Source organism: Borostomias antarcticus, assembly GCF_949987555.1.
Source record: "Borostomias antarcticus genome assembly, chromosome: 5".
Lineage (NCBI taxonomy): Eukaryota > Metazoa > Chordata > Actinopteri > Stomiiformes > Stomiidae > Borostomias > Borostomias antarcticus.
The window spans coordinates 11,886,056-11,911,081 of record NC_140238.1 but is presented as its reverse complement, the minus strand read 5'-3'; the positions used below and the strand labels follow the sequence as shown (position 1 = coordinate 11,911,081).

Here is a 25,026-nt window from a genome sequence, read left to right as displayed (position 1 = left end):
AATAACAAGGTGTATAATGTTAAACCTGGATGGAATGATTTTGTGGCAGAACAACATGTTGCAGCCAGAGAAGCATTTAAACGCTTTGCTCTCCGGTTCATCAAAAGAAAGGAGAATACAATGAGAGCCGACTCACTTGCTAGAAAGCTGCAGAATAATAACCATTATGACTTCTGGAAAGAGGTCAGGATTATGAATAATTGTAAAAGCTCTCTACCATCCAACATTGAGGGTACATGTGGCCCAGACAAAATAGCTGAGGGGTGGCATGAGCATTACTGCAACCTATTCAACTGTGTTAAGAGCAATAACATGGCAGTTGAAAATGTTGATCTCTCTGAAAGCACGATAGTTAAAGGAGTAGTAAAGGGAAAATGCATGTTTAGCCCTGTTTTAAGGTTACTTATGATCATATACAATGGTTCAGATCAAAACGTTGACAAAACTAGCACTTTTGAGAAAGTCTGATAATTGCTCTACCGTTTAGGTCATACAATGGATGTGGGTGGGCACCTTGAAAAATCATTCAAAGACATCTTAAACTCTCGCTTTCAAAGACAAGAAGCTCACTGAGGGGGTAATTGGTGTCCGTTGGTGTTCTGACATCAAATTCGCCGCAAAGTATGAATCCTGTAGGGTTTTATTGATCATTTTATGAAATCCATTGACTTGTATTGAAGCGACCGTTGTAGATGCGTAGATCAATCCGCAGAGGGGATTCAGGAAGGGAACTACTTACTGTAGCTATTGTTATTGTTTATTTGGCTAGGCTACCTAGTTTGCGGAAGTTTACACACGTATGTGCTGCGACTAAATAGTTCTATGCTAAATATTTAAAAAAGCCTTTCAAGATGAACTACAATCTTACTTTATGGTGAATTATATGTCAGAACGCCAACTAACACCTCTGTGAGTTTCTTGTCTTTGAAATTGAGAGTTTAACATGTTTTTTGAATGATTTTTCAAGGTGCCCATCCACATCCATTGTATGACCAAAACGGTGGTAGAGCAATTATCAGAAGTTCTCAAAAGTGCTAGTTTTGTCAACGTTTTGATCTGAACCATTGTATATGATCATAACCTTAAAACAGGGCTAAACATGCATTTTCCCTTTACTACTCCTTTAAGTCTGAGGATGTCTTTGATGCCATTATGATGTTAGATAATAACAAGGCTTGTGGTATAGATTGTATCACCTCTGAACATCTAAAGAATGCTATAGGCTGTATTCTCTGCTTGCCATGTGTTTGACGGGGCTCATGGTTCATGGGATCCTTCCTGATTCTATCACGTCTGTGTTGGTAGTACCTGTCATTAAGGACAAGAATCTTGCTAACTTAGAAATGTTTGTTCTCACCACTGACAATCAGTTTGGCTTTAAGAGAAAGCATGGCACTGATATGTACCATGAGCCCCGTCAAACACATGGCAAGCAGAGAATACAGCCTATAGCATACGCTCTAAATGAGATACAGTAATAGCTAAATATAGAAGCCAAAACTCCACTGTTTTTATTGATCCATCCAAGGCCTTTGACAGGATCAATCATAAAAAATTATTTCAAAAACTGCTCGTTAGAGGTGTTGGTGTTCCTAAATACATTGTCAGAATATTGGTGTTCTGGTATGCCCATCAGATTAAATGGGGTAATGTTATATCAGCCCCATTTAAAGTTAGCAATGGTGTTCGCCAAGGTGGGATCTTGTCTCCTATCCTTTTTAATGTATATATGGATGATCTATCTAAGCACCTGAATATCTGCAAGTCGGGCTGTCTTGTTGGTGAATCTGTCATTATGCAGATGACCTAGTAATTTTTAGTCCATACAGTGCTGGGTTGCAGCAATTACTGAAGGTGTGCTCACAGTGGGCCTACGGCGAAGTATTTGACATAAAATACAATGCTAAGAAGAGTAATGTCATGATAGAAGTAGAGAAGATAAGAAATAAGTCTTTCATGTTTTTCACTTAAGTGATATTCCTCTCATGACATGCCAGGAACTAAAATACCTTGGCCATTTCTTTACTGAGGACTTGAATGACACACATTATATGCGCATGCCAATATATTGCTACGTAAGTTCAGCATGTGCTCGGTACAAGTAAAATGCTCACTATTTAGAGCTTTCTGCACACCTCTGTATACAGCTTATCTCTGGTGTTGTTACAAGAAGAGTAGTATGCAGAGGTGGCCTACAATGATGCTATGAGGCTGCTGCTTCAGATCCCTAGATGGCATAGTGCCAGCCAACTGTTTGTGTCCTCTAGTGTCCCTACATTTGAAGCACTTTTTCGACATTCGATGTATAATTTTATGTGTCGGTTGGATGGGTCAGAGAACAGCATCAGGTTGGCTTTAACCAACCCTAGAAGAAGCTGTTCTCGGTTTACGTCCAGGCTCAGAAAACACTGGCGAAAGAGGATATGGGCAGATAGACTTACATGGTTCTATATTTTTATACTGTATTATTGTATGTTTTGTGGATTGTTGTATTTTATGTTGATATGGACCCGCTGGTGAGTCTGAAATAAAGATTGAATTGAATTCACACAGGAAGCACACACATTTTCTAAAGAAAATTTACCTTTTCTAGTTCAAATTGGAATTAATTTGAATTGGGGGCAGGAAGAGAAAACGAGTTGTGTCGGTAGGGGTTGATGTTTCCCACCCGGTGCCTTGTTGTTCCGTGCCGTGCTCGTGCCGCAGCTGATCTGCGTGGCGCGTGCCCCACTTGTGGTGTTTTGGTCCTCGAGCCCGAAGATGACGGCGAGGAAGGCCGGGTCACGACTCGAGACGGAGATAGAAAGATGCCGCTCCGAGGGGCTGTGGGACAAGATACCGGAGTTGGTACGACAACTCTCCGCTAAACTCATATCCAACGGTAAGAGAAACGTAGATACGAGGGTCGGTTTGCGTTGTCGCTGTGTGGCGGTTCATTCAGCGACGGAGAGGCCTGGACAGATGCAGTGAATCCGCGGTCTTTCCTGACCACGTCAGCCGGCGAACCTGGACGCATTCCCCGCAGTATCTCGTCACCGTGGTGGCCGTTTCTAGAGGGTTACATTCTCAAACTGATAATGGACATCAAACCGTCCTTTTAAAGTATTTTTACACAAGTGAACGTGGCGCTTTTGATGTAATCTGATCCAAATTCACTTCCTAGTTCCTGTTTTGACAGTTTTCTGAAATTTCAGAGACTCTGAGTAAGCTCAGCTGTCAGAATGTTTTGAGAATGACTCGTAGGTTAACTGTTTTAAACGGGTAGCTAGCTTTAGTTAATAGCCACACTGAAAAAGTTATCTAGCTAACGTTATCCCTGCACGGACGTTTCCTTCATCAATCAGGAGGAGGATGTCGTGCATGTCAGTAGCCCGGCTAGTTAACGCTACGTTACAGGTAACGTTAGACGAGTTAGATCACATCACGCGATGCTTGTTGTTGACTTGAGTCGCGCCTCCTTGGTCCCCCAAGGTGCCCAGTTAAACCTGAGCTAAACGGTATTACCGCTGGATTACGAGTCACGTTCAGATCCAACAAAGCAAGACATTGAAGGCTCGAGCAGGCTAAAGCATCAGGGTAAATCTTTATAGATAAGGCCCTGCAGTAATCAGCTTCTGGCCCTGAATGAATACTCACAGCAGAGACTGTATGAAGAGGCGAGGAATCTGAAAGAGTTGCCTACTAAGCTATAGTTTAGTTTAGGCGGCGGTATAGCTCAGGAGGTAGAGCGGGTCGTTCAGTGATCGTAGGGTCAGTGGTTCGAATCCCGGCTCCTCCTGACTACCTGTCGAAGTGTCCTTGGGCAAGAAATTGGGAGCAGGCAATGAGCAGGCAAGCGCCTTGCATGGCAGCTGCCGCCATTGGTGTGTGAATGGCGCTCCGGGCCAGTGTAACAACTGGATGGGGAGCACATTACAAATGCGGTACCTACAGTGTATACCTACACCTAGCTGCGTCCATATCTCCCATTGTAACTCAACAACTTGGGCCATACACAGTAATGTAGGCCTGCATTCACCAGATCTAATGTCGCCTTTCTGTCGGTCTGTGTGTGTATGTGTGTCTGTGTGCGTGTGTTTGTGCGTGCGTGCATGTGTAGATGACCTTGGAGAGCTCCTCCTGGGGGAGGCCAAGCTACAGCAGTACCTGAAGGAGAATCCTCTGAAGCAGGGGGCCAGCCCCCGTGGCCACAGGCCCCGCCTGGTGGAGGTCCGCAAACACCTGACCGCCGCGCTCGACCGTGGGAACCTCAAGGTAGGTGGCGAGTCGACACGCTGCACTGGTGCATGATGGGGGGAAAACCAAACCTTATTCAGCAGTAGCTAGTAGTCGCTGGATGATCAATTTACTGGTCTGACAGTCTCTTTAGAACTATCTCAGCATACGCCAGTGTTGTGACAGATTAATGTTTTCTTTCCTCTGCTTTCTATCTCTCCTGTCCTCTACCCTTCCTCATCTCATCCCCTTTTCTGCTTCCCTCATCCCCTCCTCTCCTCCTCTACCCCCTCCTCTCACCCCCTCCTCTCCATCCCCTCCTCTCCTCCCCTCACCCTCTCGTCTCCTCCCCTCACCCCCTCCTCTCCTTTACTTCCCCTTCTCTCATCCCCTCATCTCCTCTCCTCATCCCCTCATCTCCTCCTCCCCCCCCTCCTCTCCTCCCCCTCTCCAGCCAGACTATCTCCAGGAAGCCAGCTTGCTGATGGGGAAGCTCAGCTATGTGGAGGGAGACTACAGAGAGGCCCTCAGCCAGTACAACAAGGTTACCCTGGACGACATGCAGCTGGTGGGGGCCCCTGTATACCGCCTCTCCATCATCGCTGAGGCCTATGCCACCAAAGGTAACGCACGCACGCACACACACTCACACTCACTCACTAATGCCGAGTTCACACCGGAAGCATCAGCGCAGCCCGTTTCCTTTTGGCGCCCATGTTAACCAACGTGACTGTTCACACCGGCAGCATCACGTAGTGAAGTTCCTCGACCGGCTCGTGCGCTGCAGGGGATAGTTTACGCTTCTGGTCTATTTTTGCACGAGCCGCGACTGAATGCAAGCAAATTTGCAAATGTCGGACAGGGGAAAAGGGCTTTTTATTTTTTTTCTTTCAAATAAAACCTATTTCTACAAGGCATTGGCCATCCAGTTTGTATATAATGTAGACACAAACATATAGGGCTGGGTATCGATTCGAATTTCAAGATTCACAAGGTTCAGAATCGTTTATCATGATTTGATTCGGTTAGTGTTACTAAAACCTTCTTTTTTTATCTGTAACCTTAATTACATGACTGCCAAGTTATGCAACACATCAATTCTAGGGCTGGGTATCGATACTGATTTCAAAAAATTAATGAATCATTGAATTAATTAATGAACTAATCATTCCTTCATTTATTCATTCATTCATTCATTAAATAAAAGATCGATTTTGGGATTCATGAATCGATTCTGAATCATTTGATTCAGAATCGATTCAGAATCGATTAATCGATTTTTTATATATATTTGTCATTTCTCAAGTAGATAGCAATTAAGAAGAGGCTTTCAAACTGTGATTTCCACGCCTATCTTTTGTCTGTCAAGTAAAGATTTGATTTCAGTAGCCGAAATCTGTAATTATATACTATAGTAATATACTAGCCTACGTATTCGTTGTTTAGGATTCACACTTGCTTTGACAATGTAGCCTGTAAGCTTTCGATGCCAATAAAGCACCTTTGAATTTAAATGAGAGAGAGGAGCTGGGGGTGGGGGTGGGGTTGGGGTGACCAAACACATTAGAGAGAGACGAACCCCAACGACACTAGTGCAATTTTTGAAGATGATTGACGACATCAAGTTAATCCTCGAAGTGGAAAAATATAGGGAGTTGTATGATCCCCAGCACATGCTCTACAAAGACACCAACAAAAAATTGAAGCTTTGGGATGTCATTGCCAAGGCCATTGGAGAGCCAGGTATTTTCTATTTCTATCCACTGTCAACAAGTCGCAACACAAGTTCAGTTCAAAATCTCTGACGAGCGCGGAGAAATGCGCTTCTGGTGTGAACAACGCTCCTGTGCGCGCGTGCATGCTTCGCGCTTGCGCTGTGCTGCGCTTCGGAAAGCCTGTGTGAACATAGCGTTAGATCTCTCTCTCTCTCTCTCTCTCTCTCTCTCTCTCTCTCTCTCTCTCAGGTTGTGACTGTAGAGTTGACAGGAAGTAGAAAGTCATGTGTTTGAGATGAGAGCTGATGTTGCAGCCTGACTCCATAGCCCCTGCATTACTGCTGCTGTCCACAGGATGGTGCTAGAGGTTCACTTTTGTTCTCTCTCGTACACACACACACACACACACACACACACACACACACACACAGGCCCTCTCTGCAGAAGAGCAGGACAGAGTACTGGAGACTCCTACTGTATGTGTGTTTATGTGGAGGGAGGAGGATGGTGATGGGATGACTTAAGACTTGAATGCTCTTTAATTAGTAATGGGAACTCTAATGGAGTGCAGTGTGTGTGTGTGTGTGTGTGTGTGTGTGTGTGTGTGTTGGGGGGCACCTCTGAGTGTAGAGGAACACAGCAGCCCATTAGGCTTGGGAAGAGGGTGCCTCAGGTAGATTAATTAGTGATGTGGGCCATCCAGAACCCTACAGTACCTAGTCCTCATACACGCACACACACACACCACAGGAACTTTGAAAAAGCACTCGCTTTTGGAGGAGATGAATCCCCAGATCTGGCCCACGTCTAGACAAGGAATGAGCATTTGTTAGATAATCACTATTTGAATATCCAAATCAATCTTGCTTTGCTAGTTGTAGGTTAGTGGAAATCGGAGGCAATTTTGACTGTGATAAGATGAAGAGTAACCCTGTCATACCAGCCCTAGTCTCGCATAGCCAGACCTATCTCCACACTTCATTTACGCTGTGCCAGTGCCGGAGACAGGTCTGGCTGGACATATTACCATTCTGCAATAGGGGTGGATAAAACGTAGTATTTCTTTAAACCAATCACAGTCGTCTTGGGCGTGACAGCCCCGGATGCAGCGACGGTGCTCTTGCAAAATAGTCTGGATCGAATCTGATTGGTGTCGAGAGAATCTCTCGGCCTGAATCAGATTAATTTGCGTCGCCAGTCTCGCCACTGATTGGGCAGTGTGACAACGAATGACAAGGTTTATTGCCAAAACCTACATCCGTTGAGTCAGACAACACCAGCCCTAAAGACATAAGTGGACTATCCTGAACACACACAACAAGCACAGGTGGAAAAAAGTACAGAAGCATTCCTGGAAGTAAAAGTACTGCTGATTCAGATGATTAGTACTAGTCCAAGACATGACTCTTTCTTTTAGCTCTTTAAAAGGTACTGGAGTACAAGTATTTTTCGGTTACTTGATAGATAGGTGAAGCAAGTAGGCTTATAGTCTTGGGATGTCATCCTAGACACTGGGATCCTTAGGCCACACTAGTCAGTCATAAAACAGACTGAACATGAGTAGAATGAGATTCCCTGTCCATTTGAATTTGTATAGAATATGTAGAACACAGACACGAGGTTTCGGACAGCTAGCTGGCAAGCAGTTTCGGCTTAACAGATTATTACGCTCTGGCCATCCGGCATCACTTTAACTCCACCGAACATTTTTATCTTTTTTCTGTCTGTCTGTCTGTCTGTCTGTCTGTCTGTCTGTCTGTCTGTCTGTCTGTCTGTCTGTCTGTCTGTCTGTCTGTCTGTCTGTCTGTCTGTCTGTCTGTCTCTGTCCCTGTCCCTGTGTGTGTGTGTGTGTGTGTGTGTGTGTGTGTGTGTGTGTGTGTGTGTGTGTGTGTGTGTGTGTGTGTGTGTGTGTGTGTGTGTGTGTGTGTGTGTGTGCACGCGGTCTGTATGTTTGTCTGTGTCTGCGTGTGTGTGTGACTGTGTGTGAAGGAGGTAGCAGGGTGTGTCAGCCAGTGAGGTCTAGTTGCCGGGTAAATGCTGAGATAATCTGGGTGAGTGGCTCCAGTGAATGGGCCTACTAGAGCGAGACATGGCTGACCTGTTTCTCTGTAATTCCAGAGACCACAAACATCAATAAATGATCAGTTATTAAGGCCATTATGTATTATTCATCTGTTGTCTGAAAAGGGGTCTGGAAACTGCAGATAGAGTTCCATAACTGTGTGTATGTGTGTGTGTGTGTGTGTATACAAGTCTGTTTAACTAACACACACACACACACACACACACACACACACTGGGTATGACGCAGTCATCTCAAGGTTAGCACCCAAGGCCAGACCCACCCTCTCCTCCTCTGTACTCTACTCTCATCTCTGTACTCTCTCCTCTGTACTCTACTCCCCTCCATACTGTACTCTCTCCTCTGTACTCTACAATCATCTCTTCTTTACTCTACAATCTCCTCTGTACTCTACTCTCTCATCTCCTCTGTACTTTACTCTGTCCTCTGTATTCTACTCTCTCATCTCCTCTGTACTCTACTCTCTACTCTCATCTCCTCTGTTCTCTCTCCTCCCTTCAAATCGACTCTGTTATTCTCCTCTCAACTCTACTCTCCATTGATTACTGAGCTTAAAAATGGAGCTAGACATGGAGCAGACTGAAGCTAAAGCTTTCTAGAGACTGTGGGATTTCCCAACATGAAAAAATACCAGACATATAAACACAAAACTGCCTGGCTAGCTCAATCTTGTTGTAACTAAGATATCTGCTGGGGGGGAGGAATCCATGAACAGATTTAGTTTCTATGTACGCAAACTTCACATTTTTAAGATAGCCCAGTAACCAATGGTGCTTTTGAGGCAAAACATACGCTATATGGACAAAAGTATTGGTCAATTTATCCAACTAAATTGAAGTACCCCAGGAGAGTGGAACCTGTTATATCTACAAAGGGGGGACCAACTCCATATTAATGCCTATGAATTTAGAATGGGATGTCATAAAAGCCACGTCACGTTGGTATAGCAACGGGAGTCCGATTACATCACTCGTACACATTTCTTTGGCAACCGGACAGTATTTGTTATGACAGTGCCAGTTCGCAGTTGGTGCAACTTGCGAATGGTTTGCTTTTCCACAGCCCAGAGAGCCACTTCACATCTCGGCAGCTAGTGCCAGCTTCAAGTATAACAGCTATTCCACAGCATATAGCTATGTTGCTATGCTTATCTAGCTAAGTTAGACAAGTACCAAGCTGTGTGTGGTAGCATACAGTAACATGACTGTTTAGATACAAGTTTCAGAGCAGTATCAGTGATTGCGCTTTGTCTGTTATAAGAATAAACCAACTCAACTGGGAATCCTTGTCTGTGGTGCCTTTGGCTACGAATGATACTGTTCTGCTTGTTTGCTGTGCAACATATCCATTTACCAAACTGGTTATGCTAGCTAGTGTTCCCAAATGTAATTGTTACAAATATCAGCCATCCAGTCACGAATGATGGTTCCAGTTTATAACTTCAGATGAACGAACAAGTTTGGTTTTTGTGAACATGTTTTCCAGCTGTTAACACAACAATAAAGTAAACTAGTAAACTATTGTCCCCCAAATCGTTTTACAACTTGTTTATTTGTTCAGTGTTTCTGTCCCCGCAGTAGCCATCTTGTGCTGGATTTGTTCTAATGGGCACACTGACTGCATCATTGCATAATCATTGCAGGGTTTTGTTGGATAAATTGACCACAAATTGGGAATTACTTTCTCATCTGAAAACGTATTTAAGACAAAATAAAGTTACAGTAACAGACGTAGAGGCAAAATTTCAACAGTTGAGGGTACAGCTCAGGATAATCTCTGAGCCCCTGATGTCAGTGGCTCCGTTCCAGACCAGCAAAGTAGTAAGGCCACAGTTGAACCAGTTTTCGGGGGCCGAGAGCCAGGATCTTGCTGTCAAAAAATGCCTCTGTGAAAAAGGATCATATATTCTCTTAATCTAAATTGACCTGTCCTTCACTCAGGTACTCGGTATCCTCCTAGTCTCGCCATACCAGACAATCAGAGATCTCCATCTACCAATCTGGTGATTTCTATATTCAAGATAGTCGCGAGAACAGCGTTGAGAACCAACTCTAACAATTCATATCAACAAGTCGAATCATCAGATTCTTTAGGTCGAAAATTCGTTTTTTTTGCTCCACTGTCAAGATGCGCTGGTCAGCTAAGACCACATCACCTGGTTTGGGATTTATATAGGACAGGCCAATCATTTGTTTTAGACCTAGGCTATTTCCGTAGCTATTTGTTGTGCAGTAAAAGAAGACTTAAGACTGATATTGCAGAAGGAAGAAGGCAGGGAACCCCTCTCCCCTCCGCTATGAGCCTAGCCTACTATGTGCCAGCAATCACGGGCATTTCCCGAACGGAATATTACAACAAAAAATGCTGTCCTAGATCAATCTTCTTGTATTAACTAAGATATGAGAGCTTGAGATACGAAAGATTGAGCTCTAACGTCTGTGAAAATGCTTCAGTGACAGCCAAAACATTTCCTTGTTGGCTGCTGCCCAATGCATGAGCCTATTTGCCCACGCTTTCAAATGTGCAGTTGAGGAGACTATCGTCAAATCGCCCAACGCTAATGTAGGCTTTGGGAATTGGGAAACACTGCATAAAAAGATGGGGGCATCTGAAGCAGATGGACAATGTGGGCTAGATGATTCATGTTTAGCAAGAAAAATAGGCATCTTTTATTGTGCTGAGTTTGAGTTTAAAGTTTAACAGCTATCCTGACAACTGCAGTCTCCCCTTAGTCTAGACATACATATGGGGGAAAAAAATAGGAACGAATTGTCGAATCTCTGGTTTGAACAGCCAAATCTGATTCGACTAACAAAATTACAGACAGCCAGTGTCTGATATTAAACATTCATGTGTGCCTGGGAGCTGTGACTTCCTCCTGTGAGTCATGCGGTCTGGAGCCCGGGAGGATCAGCTTCCCCTGGCCACGGAGCCACCAGGCTGAGCTGGAAATGAGAGGAGCACCTGGAGGAGGATTAGCTAGTCTGGGGGGTTGACAATAGCCAGGCCAGAGAGTACATGCACAGATGGGTGTACGGTCTTGTACTAAGCTACGGGTTAGGGAGGCTGAGGGCTACTGGGCTACTCGTAGATCCTAGACCCACAACGTCTTAGCAGGACTTTTTCGGAACACTTCTATGAAGGCCATGTTGTAGAATAGAAAAATGTCTCTTCAGTAATCCCCTATTTTCTCTGTCTTTCTCTCTCTTCTATCTCTGTCTCTCCATCTCTCCATCCCTCTCTCCATCTCTTTGTCTCTATCTCTACCTCCCTCTCTCTCCATCCCTCTCTGTCTCCATCTCTTTCCCCCATCTCTTCGTCCCTCTCCACCTCTCTGTCTCTCTTTCCATCTTTCCCTCCATCTCTCTGTCTCTCTCTCTATCTCTCCCTCTTTCTATCTCTGTCTCTCTTTCTAGGTCTGTGCTTGGAGAAGGTTCCGGATGCCTCTCCGTCTCTGTCAAATCGGAATGTGGACCGTGACCAGGAGATCATCACCTGCTACGAGAAGTCAGGTGACATCGCTCTGCTTTACCTGCAGGAAGTAGAGAAGGTATGTGTGTGTGCTTGTGTGTGTGCGCACGCATATAGCTGTAGTCTTACGGGGCGCTCACACGCTTGCGTTTGATGCATCAACATTGACGGATGCCAGTCACTTTCAATGGCTGCAGCCGAATGGCATTCTGGTTCTGTTGTTGTCCCGGTGCGTTGCCTGCGTTGCTAGAGTCGAAAGTTGAAAAATTTTTCAACTTTCAGATGCGTTGCCGGAGCTGCCGACCAATCAGATGTCTTGACGGAGAAAGACGTCATCGCAAGGCGGGATTTTCACATTTTTCGATACCAAGATGGAGGATAATCACTGTTTGTTTGCAGGATAGGATGTACCCAATACCTGCGGGCACCACGTTCACGTTGCCTCAACCACAATGCATAGACGATCGCCACACGTTCGACCAGATTAGCATCCATGACAGCACTAAACGAAAAGCCGGGTGGGTTTTCAAAATAGTGTGCGCTAGCAGGTTCGGAGAATCTACTGGCTGTTGCGAGCGCAGTTTCGGACAATGTGATTCGTTGTTGTTGCGTGCGGCAGACACGCCTTCCGCCATACGTTGACGGACACGCATCAAACGCAAGCGTGTGAGCCCGGTGTTACGGGGGGCTCACACGCTTGCGTTTGATGCGTCAACATTGACGGATGCCATTCACTTTCGCTGCCGCACGCAACAACAACCAATCACATTGTCCAAAACTGCGCTCGCAACAACCAGTAGATTCTCCGAACCTGCTAGCGCGCACTATTTTGAAAACCCACCCGGCTTGTCGTTTAGTGCTGTCATGGATGCTAATCTGGTCGAACGTGTGGCGATCGTTTATGCATTGTGGTTGAGGCAACGTGAACGTGGTGCCCGCAGGTATTGGGTACATCCTATCCTGAAAACAAACAATTCAAACAGCGATTGTCCTCCATCTTGGTATCGAAAAATGTGAAAATCCCGCCTTGCGATGACGTCTTTCTCCGTCAAGACATCTGATTGGTCGGCAGCTCCGGCAACGCATCTGAAAGTTGAAAATGTTTTAACTTTCGACGCTAGCAATGCAGGCAACGCAACGCACCGGGACAACAACGGAACCAGAATGCCATTCGGCTGCAGCCATTGAAAGTGAATGGCATCCGTCAAAGTTGACGCATCAAACGCAAGCGTGTGAGCCCCCCGTTAGTGTCTTTGTCATAGTGATGGAGCGAGGCTGGCTCTGCTAGTTTAGGATGTATTCACACCCAGCTCATTGTTCCGAAAACCTGGAGCACTCGATCCACGGTTCGTTTACCGTGAGAATGCGACTGACCCTCAACAAACAGATCCAACTCACTCACTGTAGCCTGTGTTGTCGCAAACATTAGCATAAAACTGAACACTGCATGGTTACCAGACGTACACATTCTGTTTAGCATATTCAGCTAGTTGGCTAACCTCCTACTGCGTCTTTCGATTTGATTTATCAACACTATTATTTTCCAGCCGGAGCCTTGATACACACTCAAATTGAGTGCGTTGTTCGTATTCCACTGGAACATCAACCAGAGACTTGCAGCAAAAGCTCCCGTACACACACACACACACACACTAGTGAGAGAAACTGGGAAAAACGGTTTACAGTAAAACCAAAACTTCCTGTAAACTTTCTGACCCGTCACTAAACAGTTTGCAATCGTGTGGCGTTTAGGGCGTATCCAGACCTGTAGTTTGTTTGTTTTGCCATGTGAACACAAATCGAACCAAGGTCCAAGTGCAACACACAGTTAGGTCCACAATTTTACCATTTTGGCTCTGTACACCACCACAATGGCTTTTAAATGAAACATTCAATATGTGCTTTAGGTGCAGACTTTCAGCTTTAATTTGAGGATGTTTACATCCAAATCAGGTGTAGGAATTACAACACATCATATATGTGGTACCCCCCTCTTTAAGGGACCTAAAGTTAATTGGAACATAATCATAAATCATTTATTTAATATTTGGTTGCAAATCCTTTGCAGTCAATGACAGCCTGAAGTCTGGAGCCCATAGACATCACCAGATGCCAGGTTTCATCCCTGGTGATGCTCTACCAGGCCTCTACTGCAACTGTCTTCAGTTACTGCTTGTTCTTTGGGCGGTTTCCCTTCAGTCTTTTCTTCAGCAAGTGAAATGTATGCTCAGTTGGATTCAAGTCAGGTGATTGACTTGGCCATTGACGAACATTCCACTTCTTTGCCTTGAAAAACTCTTTGGTTGCTTTTGCAGTATGCTTCGGGTCATTGTCCATCTGGACTGTGAAGTTCCTTCCATTGGGTTCTGAGGAATTTGGCTGAATATGAGAAGATAATATTGCCTTCAGAATTCATCCTGCTGCTTTTGTCAACATTCACATCATCAATAAATACAGGGGAACCTGTTCCATTGGCAGCCATACATGCCCACACCATAACACTACCACCACCGTCCTTCACTGATGAGGTGGTATGCTTTGGATCATGAGCAGTTCCTTCCCTTCTCCATACTCTTCTCTTCTCATCATTCATCAAGTTCATCTTTGTCTCATCTGTCCATAGGATGTTGTTCCAGAACTGTACAGGGTTTTTAGATGCGTTTTGGCAAACTCTAATCTGGTCTTCCTGTTTTGGTTTCCATCTTGTGGTGAACCCTCTGTATTTACTCTGGAGAAGTCTTCTCTTGATTGTTGTCTTTGACACAGAAACGCCTCCTGGGGAGAGTTCTTGATCTGGCCAACTGTTGCGGAGGGGTCTTTCTTCACCAGGGAAATAATTCTTCTGTCATCCACCACAGTTGTTTTCCGTAGTCTTCCGGGTCTTTTGGTGTTGCTGAGCTCACCAGTGTGTTCTTTTTTTTTAAGAATGTACCAAAGAGTTGATTGGCCGCACCTAATGTTTTTGTTATCTCTCTGATGGGTTTGTTTTGATTTTTCAGCTTAATGATTGCTTGCTTTACTGATAGTGACAGCTCTTTGTATTTCATATCGAGAGTTGACAGCAGCAGATTCCAAAGTACCACACTTGAAATTAACTCTAGACCTTTTATCTGCTCCTTGAAAATGAAATAACGAAGGAATAACACACAATTGGCCATGGCACAGCTGAGCAGCCAACTGTCCAATTACTTTTGGTCCCTTAAAAAGGGGGGGACCACATATAAAATTGTTTGTAATTCCTACACTGTTCACCTGATTTGGAGGTAAATACCATCAAATTGATGCTGAAACCACTTAAAGCACTTGTTTAATTTCAAATCCATTGTGGTGGTGTACAGAGCCAAAAGGATAAAAACTGTGTCAATGTCCGAATATTTATGGACCTAACTGTATTACTCCCTGAATGGAAACAAGGCAAACAGACTACAGTTGTGAGTAAACCCTGGTGTGTTCTGGCGCTGGTCCAAGTCCCTGCAGCATCATCCACACGTCTGTCTCTGATCACCCAGACACAGGTCTCTCTGCAGTCTCTCTCTACCCTCCCTCTTTCCCTCTCTCTTTCCCCCTCCCTCTCTTTCTCCACTTCTCTCTCTCTCCTCCACCCTCTACCCTCCGTCTTTATCCCCACCGACACTCCTCTCCTCTCTTCTTTCCCTCTCTCTATCCCCTCCCTCTCTCCTCTTTCTCTCTTTCTCCTCTTCTCACTCGACCATCTTTCCTCTCCTCTATTGTAGGGAAACCTGTAGGCACTCCCAGATTCATGTTGTCAGTAGAGAGGAGTCTGAAAGGCAAACACACACACACACACACACAAACACGTGCGTGCTGACGTCCTGTCCCCTCCGCAGGCCCTGAGTGCAGGCATGCAGAACCGCAGCCCCAAGCCCGGGCCGGCGGCGCAGGAGCAGGAGCTGGGCTTCTTCCTGGAGACGGGACTACAGAGGGCGCACGTCATCCACTTCAAAAACGGGTATGAGTGCGGGGACTGGGGCGATGGGGGGCAGGGCCTGGGGCGATGATGGGCGGGGCCTGGGACGACGGGGGGAGGGGCCTGGGGCGATGAGGGGCAGGGCTTGGGACGACGGGAGGCGGGGCCTGGGTCTGGAGTTTGGACATTTTTGCAGTTTAAAATTAGGATAGCGACCAGCTGCTCTTCTGCAGTGATTCATGAAACTCATGTCCAGTAATTGGCCAAGGAATTTCAAAATAAAGGTAATGTAAAACAATTTACAAGATACTTTGTAGCTGCCGACCAGCATCTCCACCACATGTTAACACAGTGAATATTGAACTGAAGCTTGACTTAAATTATATCGTAAATCGAAATCGCAATATCTGTCAGAAAAATCACAATTATATATTTTCCCCAAATCGTTCAGCCCTTGTGTGTGCGTGCGTGCGTGAGAGAGAGAGGGAGAGAGAGAGGGAGGGTCTGAATGTTTGAAGAACAAGTTGGGTCATCCTTAACTATCACTAACCAACAATGTGTGTGTTACACTGTCACTCTTCCCCCACCTGCAACGACCCCTGGGCTCCAAGGGTCCCCTTGTCTTCCAGATAGTAGGTATCTCCAAAGCTACCTGACTAGAATAGTCTAGCACTAACTGTGTGCTTGGCTGTTGGCTCCCACAGGACTCAGGAGTACAGGACTGCTGTAGTGCTGGAGGAGCTACCGTAGTAGTAGTAGTAGTAGTAGTAGTAACATACTTTTGGCCCTGTACCCAAACAAGTCCCTTATCCATCAATACACTATTCATAAACTCATCCCAGCCCCCTGTCCTTCTCCAAAAGAGCTTCCTGTCCCATCACTGGCACACTGCTTCACTTCACCAACTGTGGGGCATGAACCCATGACCCTGAGATGAAGAGTTAGCTGGGCAGGCCTGCCCACTGTGGGTCTGGAGTAGTAGTAGTAGCAGTAGTAGGTACTTTATTGATCCCTGGGAGGGAAATTGCACTGTTACAGCATCTAAAGACGTACTGGAACACAGGCACGGACATTCTTGTACAATACAAGTGTACTAGAAAGCAAATAAACTAGTCTATAGAATCTTGAATCTATAGTAGTAGGTAGGTTCCTTAGCATGCCTAGATTCAGAGTCAGTAATTTACTACTGCTGTCAAATCCTGTTTTCAGTGCGGTGAGATACCAGTCACCTATGTGGAAACACTGGTATTGTTGCCTTCTTTAATTTTTGTTGTATGTGTTTTGTAATGGACCATGAGTCTGCATAATAAAAGTTGATTGATTGATTGACTAGCCAATGGCTGGTAAAAAATCTGTCCAGTTGTCTGGTAAACCAAAAAGTTAGTTTTGGACCCTGCCTAGATTGTGCAAACATGGTGTGCAAGAGTTTGAATGAAGTGAATGTACCGTGGTAGAATCAGTCTGTTACTGAAGGTGCTCCTCTGTCTGCCCAGAGTGTCATGTTGAGGGTGGGAGACCTTGTCCATGATGGCCAGCAGTTTGGCCAGAATTTCCACCACCACTGTTACCGAGTACAGGCTGACCCCCAGGACAGAGCCAGGCTGACCCCCAGGACAGAGCCAGGCTGACCCCCAGAACAGAGCCAGGCTGACCCCCAAGACAGAGCCAGGCTGACCCCCAAGGCCCAAGAACAGAGCCAGGCTGACCCCCAGGGCCCCAGGACAGAGCCAGGCTGACCCCCAGGGCCCCAGGACAGAGCCAGGCTGACCCCCAGGGCCCCAGGACAGAGCCAGGCTGACCCCCAGGGCCCCAGGACAGAGCCCACCCTCCTGATCAGCTTCTCCATCCAGTTGGCGTCCACTGCCTTGATACTGCCCCAGCATAGGAGATGGCACTCACTACAACAGGTAGAACATGTTCAGCAAGGTTGAGCCTGACCTGAAGAGGGATATGTCTCATCTCCTGGAGAGACTGCGGAGAGGCAGACGGAGGAAGAGAGAGAGAGTTGGTCGGTTTCTCTGCTGCCTGGATGTGATAGTCAGTCTACCTGCTGTGTTCTGGACTGGCTCATTTCAGCTGCTGTGAGCAAGGATAGACATCACATACCACCCTAGTGTGCAAGGTGATGGGTTTTGAAGTGGAGCTGGGGGGTCATAAAAACCCTGACGGGGGGTGTGGCAGGCAGGGGGACGGGACCTGGCGTTAGAAGTCTGTACTGGGAGGGGTGGGGGCGACAGTGACAGAGGGGTGCAGTGCTGCTGTGATCCAATCAGAGTTGGATGCAGAACTGACCCCTAGCATCCCAACATACCTAGAGTTCTGCTCCTAATCTTCCAGCATCCATCAAAATGGGAGCAGGTCCCAGTGGAGCAAGGCCAGTCTGGGGTGCTGGAGGATGGGCTCTAGGACCCAGTGGGTTACTATGGAGAGCTGGCTGATACTGACTCATGCAGAACTACTGGAAGGCGTGGGGGGGGGGTAGAAAAATAGAACTATCTGTTCCACAAAATGAGAGGAGAGGATGACGAGAGTGGGGAGAGGGGCGAGAGAATTGTGAGAGTCGGGAAGACAGTACGGGAGAGGAGGAAGAGAGAGGAGAGGAGAGGAGGAAGGAAGGGGGAGAGGAAGGAAGGGAGCGAGGAAGGAAGGGGGAGAGGAGGAAGGGAGCGAGGAGAGGAGGAAGGGAGAGAGAGGAGGAGGAAGGGAGAGAGAGGAGGAGGAAGGGAGAGGGAGGAAGGGATAGGAGAGGAAGGGAGAGGAGATGAGAGGATTAGGGGAGTAGAGGACAGACAGAGGGAGAGGAGAGACAAAATAGAGAGGAGGTGTGTCCTGCTGGAGATGCCAGTTAACAGATGATGCAATATTCAGTCTCTCATGTTCAACGCTGCATATCTAGTACTTTCATACAGTACAGGCATGATTCCCTGTCACTGATCACACACACACATACATACACACACTTGAAATTATTTATTTAAATCCACAAATGTCTGATCCATAAAGGACTGTTTACACCTACTGTATAGACTCTTCTCCACACACACACACACACACGCACAGAGCTCTGTAGATAGATATATGGAAGATGGGTAGATGACCAGTTTTTCCCTGTGACGGTAATATTGATGTTTGTGGTTGCCATAGTAACCTGACCAGGGGAGTGGGCCGCTTCCGGGAGATTCTACGGGCTGTGGAGACCAGGACTACCCAGAACCTACGCATGGTGGGTGGAGTGTGTGTGTGTGTGTGTGTGTGTGTGTGTGTGTATGAGAGAGAGAGAGGTCATGTATTAGTACAGTATAACAATTGTAAGTGTGTGTGTGTGTGTGTGTGTGTGTGTGTGTGTGTGTGTGTGTGTGTGTGTGTGTGTGTGTGTGTGTGTGTGTGTGTGTGTGAGGGCATGTATTAATATAATGATTATATATGTGTGTGTGTGTACCAGACCATGGCCAGACAGCTAGCTGGATTAGTATAATAATTCTGTGTGTGTATGTGTGTGTACCAGACCATAGCCAGACAGCGAACTGGATTAGTATAATAATTGTGTGTGTGTGTGTGTGCGCCAGACCATTGCCAGACAGCTAGCTGAGATCCTCTTGAGGGGCATGTGTGAGCAGAGTTACTGGAGCCCGCTGGAGGACCCGCCCCACCACTCCCCATTGGACGACCCACTTCGCCAAGGCTCTGCCCACACCAAAGACTACGCCCTCAGTCGCCGGCCGCGGGTCTACTCTGGAGAGAAGTACGGACGCGCGTGTGTGTGTGTGTCTGTGTGTGTGTATGGGGTCCTATTTTTTCCCATAACATTGGACAGGCACAAATGTCGGAAAATAGATGTTCATCACAAACAAACTATCAGCCAAGGACAGGTGCAGGACAGTTACTGAGAACACGCCGTCTGGTCAAGGCTCACGCGCTGCGCACGGCTCATGCTTGGTTCCCTGTCGTCCGCCCCCAAAGACCCACCGGGGTCCCTGAAACACGTCTCCGCCCGGCGCGGGCTGATCGCCACACACAAGCAACTGCTATTTCTTCCCAAAACGATGGTGTGATTGACGTTCACAACTATGAATCTCATATCCAACCGACACTTCCCTGCACATAGACAAGGTCAGATCTTGCAAAATGAAAATAAAATAAAATTGGTAAAAGATTGCATATATACTAACATGAAAGTGTAATTATTAAAAATCACGGGAGAGAGAAAAATGCGTTTGCGAGCGGAGCAGTCATTCCTGCCATTAATGAAATTGGTGAAGACGTACCTTTGGGGAACACCTCGCAGCCTGTATGCTCGTCTCCACCCCTGAAGCCTGCGGTAACAACGCATGTACGCGTAGACGAGCATCGATTTTGTAGCGCGTTCATTTCTGAAGACATGCACAGCCAACCGCAGACAATAGGGACTTTAAGCAACGACGGTTTTCAGGACTGCTACGGTGGCCGGAAATAGATCTGCTATGACGCTATCGCCGTAGCGGTCAAAATCGTTAAGCAAACAGCCGACCGGTCCCTACGGCGAAGCGTCTCCGAGACGTTGTAGCCACTACATGAAACAGGGGGTTTTGCCATAGTAGAATCAGCTGCTACGGCAGGCAGGTTTATCTATCGAGCACTGATCCATTTCCGGTCACCGTAGCGGCCCGTCGTAGCGGTCGTTGCTTAAAGTCCCTAATGCTTCAAAGGAATGCAGGAGACGCGTGGTAGCCATCTTTTAGAGGAGGCCATGATTTTCTTTGTCAAATCAAGAAAACTTAAAGGGGCATAGTCACACTGTGTTTAAGTTGATATTAAATGAAATCATAGAAAAAAGGACAAACCAGTTCAGTGATGTCATTGGACTGGTTTGGCCTTTTACACTTTTTCCGCGATTACGTCTTCCATTTTTAAAAGACAAATTTAAGCATTTAATCCAAATAATATTAACTTGAGCAAGTGTGACTATGCCCCTTTAAGTGCAATAAACCAGTGTGCACAATGTGCAACTAAGTGATAAGAGGTTGTCAGGTACGAAGCCAAGACAGCTGATCATGAATGAAAAGCTGTTATGTTGGTAGTGAAACATACACTAGCAGGTTGGTGATGAAACGCTGTGATTTATGTTGGTGATTGAACACTATAGTGTTTTGTGTTGGTGTGTGTTGGTGATGGAACACTCTAGTGTTTTGTGGTGGTGTGTGTTGGTGATGGAACATTAGTGTTTTGTGGTGGTGTGTGTTGGTGATGGAACACTAGTGTTTTGTGGTGATTTATTTCTAAGTGTCTCTCTTCCCTCAGTCTGTTCTGTCCCCAGGAGAACACAGAGGAGGCCTTGTTACTGCTGCTCATCAGTGAGTCCATGGTAAGACACACACGCACACGCACACACACACGCGTGCGCCTTTTATCAGAGGTCATTAGTGAAGCTGGTGTGTGCCCTAGGCCAACAGAGACGCCGTCCTCAGTAGGATCCCAGAGCACAACAACGACCGCATCATCAGTCTGCAGAGCGCCTCGGTGGTGTACGACCTGCTGACCATCGCGCTGGGGAGGCGGGGCCAGTACGAGATGTTGTCAGAGGTACACACACACACACACACACACACCACACACACCCCTCAGCCCCCAGCTGCCCCTCGGTATCCGTGGGAACATCTGAGGGACCCATCAGGCCTCGTTGGGCTCGTTGTCATGGTGAACAAACCTGCCAGTCTCTGTAGCCGGGAGGTGGGGGGGGGGGGGGGATCTGATAACAGCGTAGATCCCTGATCGTATTGAGCTTGAAGCTGATCCTCTGGTAACTCTCACTAGGCACACGCACACATGCACGCGCACGCACACACGCACACACACACACACACACACACACACACACACACACACACACACACACACACAGTCTTACAAAAACTGCAACACACAATAGACAACATTGATTTGTGTTATCCATGTACCCTTTAGTTGAGTGGGAGAGTTCTATAACGTCCTTCTCTATTACTCTAAGATGCTGACTTGTATTTCTCCCTCTCTCTCCCTCCCTCCCTCCCTCCCTCTCTCTTTCTCTCCGTTCTCCTTCAGTGTCTAGAGAGAGCGATGAAGTTTGCCTTTGAGGAGTTCCACCTGTGGTACCAGCTGGCTCTTTCTCTCATGGCTGCTGGCAAGGTAACACACACACACCTGCTGCACACACTCAGAAACACCCTTGATTACATCACTGACCATCTACTTCTGTTCTGTTACCTAACCTGTGTGTGTGTGTGTGTGTGTAGTCTGCACGGGCAGTGAAGGTTCTAAAGGAGTGTATTCGTCTGAAGCCAGATGACCCGACCATTCCTCTGCTGGCTGTCAAGCTGTGCATCGGCACACTACACTGGGTTAGTACACACTACTAACCAACACTACACTGGGTTAGTACACACTACTAACTAACTACTAACCAACATTACACTGGGTTAGTACACACTACTAACTAACTACTAAGTACATTACTACAACACTGCAGCGGGTTAGTAGTGCATATCAACTTGCTAATTAACGAACTAGCTAACTAACTAACTAATTAACTAAACTTGGGATGTGCTGGCTTTATCCCACATGGTGCAAAAAAAAAACAATGGATGACGTCATGACTCCCATTGTTAACAGTGAGCTAAATTAAAAGCACCTTCATTTATTTCAAACTGACCCAAGTCTGCCCACAGCTGGTCTGCAGGATAAAGAGGGCTCGTCTCATGGAGAGAGATAGAGGGAGAGAGAAAGAGAGAGGGAGAGAGAGAGAGGGAGCGTTTATTTTATGCTGGGGTGTGACGTCACTGTACAGTATCTGCTGTGCTGGTGTGGTTCAGTTCAGCTGCATGCTGGGTAAAACATACTGCAGATAGAATGAGTTGGAGAAAGTTCTGTTCCCAACTGACTAACTGAACCACACTTCCTGGTACTGACTGACTGAACCACACTTCCTGGGTCAGTCAGACCAAAGCTAGTATCAACGCCAGACCCATGAGAGTTCTTACACTGATACACTACGTAAGCTATGCTAACTACGTTACTGCATGCTGCAGATATCTCTACGGGTCTGGGACGCTTAATGCTTAAAACTGATTTTTGTTCTCCTGGCAAATGATTGGTACGCCGAAATCCTGGCACAGACTATTATGTAAAAGCGGAGCACAGCGATTATTGCGTAATATTTGAGTCTGGAAAGAGACTAGACCCCAGAGCCAGCCGGTCAGTAGAAGCTGTTCCTGGATCAGCCAGACCAGAGCTATCCTCGTGAGACCATCCTGATTTTCGCGAGCTCACATTCTGTTTCTCTCGCAAATCGGTCTGGATACTCTTCATAGAGATCTGTTTGTGCCAGATCAGAAAACGATCTTGCCAATTAATGTTGCCTGCCCTTTTCAAAACAGTTTCCAACGGAGAGTTCCCAGATGGTTATGCGAAGCAAACCTGTCACTAAGGCGAAGCAAACCATCTGGCCCGCCAGGTTAGAACAGAGCCAGCCGAAGAAGTAGAAGCAGTAGAAGCTGTTCACTCTGCCGGAGCTCTGTGCTCAGTCATCCAGGGAGATTGAGGCTGGCAGATACAAAATGGCTCCTTTTTCTGCCTCTCCTTGTCTCCCTATCCCCCACTTCTTCATCTCCCTCATTCATTAACCAATCTTTCTCCATCTCTCCCACTTCTCCTCTTCTCTCCCTCCATCTCTCTCCCCTCCTCCATCTCCCTTTGTGTCCAGCTGGAGGAGGGGGAGTGTTTTGCCAGGATGGTGGTGGACATGGGGGACAAGGCGGCAGAGTTCAGAGCGAAGGGCTTCCTGGCCATCGGCCTGGTCTACAGCCTGAAGGCCACCGACGGTGAGTCGCCCACAGAGGTGTGTGTGTGTGTCTGTCTCTGTGTGTGTGTATGTCTGCCTGTGTGGGTGTGTGTGCGTGCGTGTCTCACCTCCATTTGATCTGTTTCTCGGTCTCCGCAGCGTCATTGAGGGGGATGCAGGAGGAGTACCAGAGGAAAGCTCTGGCGTCGTTCCAGAGGTGAGAGGTCACCACTGTCCTGAGAGATACGCGGACGGCGTTAACCCCTCTGTCTGTCGTGTCAGTGAAACCGCAGGTATCCCCTGATAGAAATGTTTGTGTGTGTGTGTGTCAGGGCCCAGAGTCTGTCTCCTACCGATCACCTGGCTGTGTTCTACCTGGCTCTGCAGCTGGCCGTGTCCAGACAGGTAATTCTACATTTACACCACACACACACTGTGGGAATCAGGTGAGGCCAGGTCGGATGCACACAAATTGTAGGACACAGGGTTACTGCTAATCCGCACATGCATTTATTAAGGGACAAAAAACAGAAAAAAATAAAGGGGGACTCTGGCTCTGAACAACCAAAAACAGGGACTTTCTCCCGTCAGTCGCCACCTCCCGGCAGATATGTTTCCCGGGGGTTGGCCCTCCTAGTCCTGGCAGGGGCATACCGGAAAAAAAACCACGGTTAGCACATTCAACCCCCCCCCCCCCCCCCCCCCCCCCCCGACTGGGTCTGGTCGTTGCCTGGGAGACAACGAGTCTCCTGTAGATGCCATTCACAACCAGGATGCGCTGTCCATGGTGCTGAAGTGGCTGCGGCCGGGGTCGCTGTCCACCGCTCTGTGGCCACGCTGGAGCCCTGGCCTTACCAGGGTTGCCACAACACACACACACACAGGGTTTATCCTGGCGGCTAGAGGTTTTTACTGGCCAGGGCTTATATGTTCAATATTTCATATTGCAATAAACAAAAGAATGTGTGTGGGTGCTTGTGTGTAGATCCCCGAGGCCCTGGGCTACGTCCGACAGGCCCTCCAGCTGCAGGGGGATGACGTCCACTCCCTCCACCTCCTTGCCCTCCTGCTCTCCGCCCAGAAACACTACCATGACGCCCTGAACATCATGGAGATGGCCCTGAGCGAGTACCCCGAGAACTTCATGTACGTACCATACATTCACACACATACACACACACACACACACACACACTCTCAAAGCCTTATTCCACAGGAGCCTGCCTCTGCGTCACGCTCTCTCCGCTCTGCTTCTCCTCTTAAGCTTGATTGAGCTTCAGCACTCCCCGAGAGAGCGTGCGGGCACGTGTGTGTGTTAGCAAATACGTAATTGTTCATTAGGTGGGCTAGTTTGTATAAGCTAGCCCAACTTGTATTCCCACTATTTCTTTCTTTCTTACTTATTATAGTTCTCTCCAGTTGTTTGCCGCTTAACTTCTTCTTCATACTTTGTGCTAGAAACTTCATTCAAACTTTAAAATGTTCATGACGTTTAGCTATTAATCGGATGTATTCAGATTTTTTATATTTTTTATATTTTTTTAGTAATTTAACTTTTAATAGTAATTTTTCTCCCATTGAAACGGCTTGAAACTGCTTTTGGAATGTACAGAAACTTTGTTTTTAGAGTGGTGGCAACTGTTGCTTTGAAAATATTCACACATTTTGTAAACTGCTGACACCTACAGTTTTGAACGCTCACACACATTATATATTAAAATGTTCACACAGCTGTGCTGATTCGTACAATATAAGTATCTAAGCTGTGTGACTTATAGTTTTCGCTGTATGACTATTTGTTTGGCAACTGCGCTCCCCACAG

The 25,026-nt window shown here is 46.8% G+C and overlaps 1 protein-coding gene across 1 annotated transcript in view; it reads left to right on the top strand.

Moving 5' to 3' along the window:
* The first annotated feature begins 2,755 nt into the window (after positions 1 to 2,755).
* Positions 2,756 to 25,026, top strand: part of ttc7b (tetratricopeptide repeat domain 7B) — a 40,695-nt gene continuing 18,424 nt past the window's right edge. Inside the window, exons 1-15 of the mRNA XM_084438849.1 lie at positions 2,756 to 2,881; positions 4,100 to 4,254; positions 4,670 to 4,838; positions 11,430 to 11,563; positions 15,333 to 15,454; positions 18,557 to 18,635; positions 18,979 to 19,154; positions 20,690 to 20,753; positions 20,834 to 20,971; positions 21,470 to 21,553; positions 21,661 to 21,765; positions 23,127 to 23,244; positions 23,364 to 23,421; positions 23,537 to 23,609; positions 24,190 to 24,350. Coding sequence (XP_084294975.1) covers positions 2,761 to 2,881; positions 4,100 to 4,254; positions 4,670 to 4,838; positions 11,430 to 11,563; positions 15,333 to 15,454; positions 18,557 to 18,635; positions 18,979 to 19,154; positions 20,690 to 20,753; positions 20,834 to 20,971; positions 21,470 to 21,553; positions 21,661 to 21,765; positions 23,127 to 23,244; positions 23,364 to 23,421; positions 23,537 to 23,609; positions 24,190 to 24,350 — 1,757 coding nt within the window. The 5' untranslated portion in view covers positions 2,756 to 2,760. The remainder of the gene's footprint in view (positions 2,882 to 4,099; positions 4,255 to 4,669; positions 4,839 to 11,429; positions 11,564 to 15,332; positions 15,455 to 18,556; positions 18,636 to 18,978; positions 19,155 to 20,689; positions 20,754 to 20,833; positions 20,972 to 21,469; positions 21,554 to 21,660; positions 21,766 to 23,126; positions 23,245 to 23,363; positions 23,422 to 23,536; positions 23,610 to 24,189; positions 24,351 to 25,026) is intronic.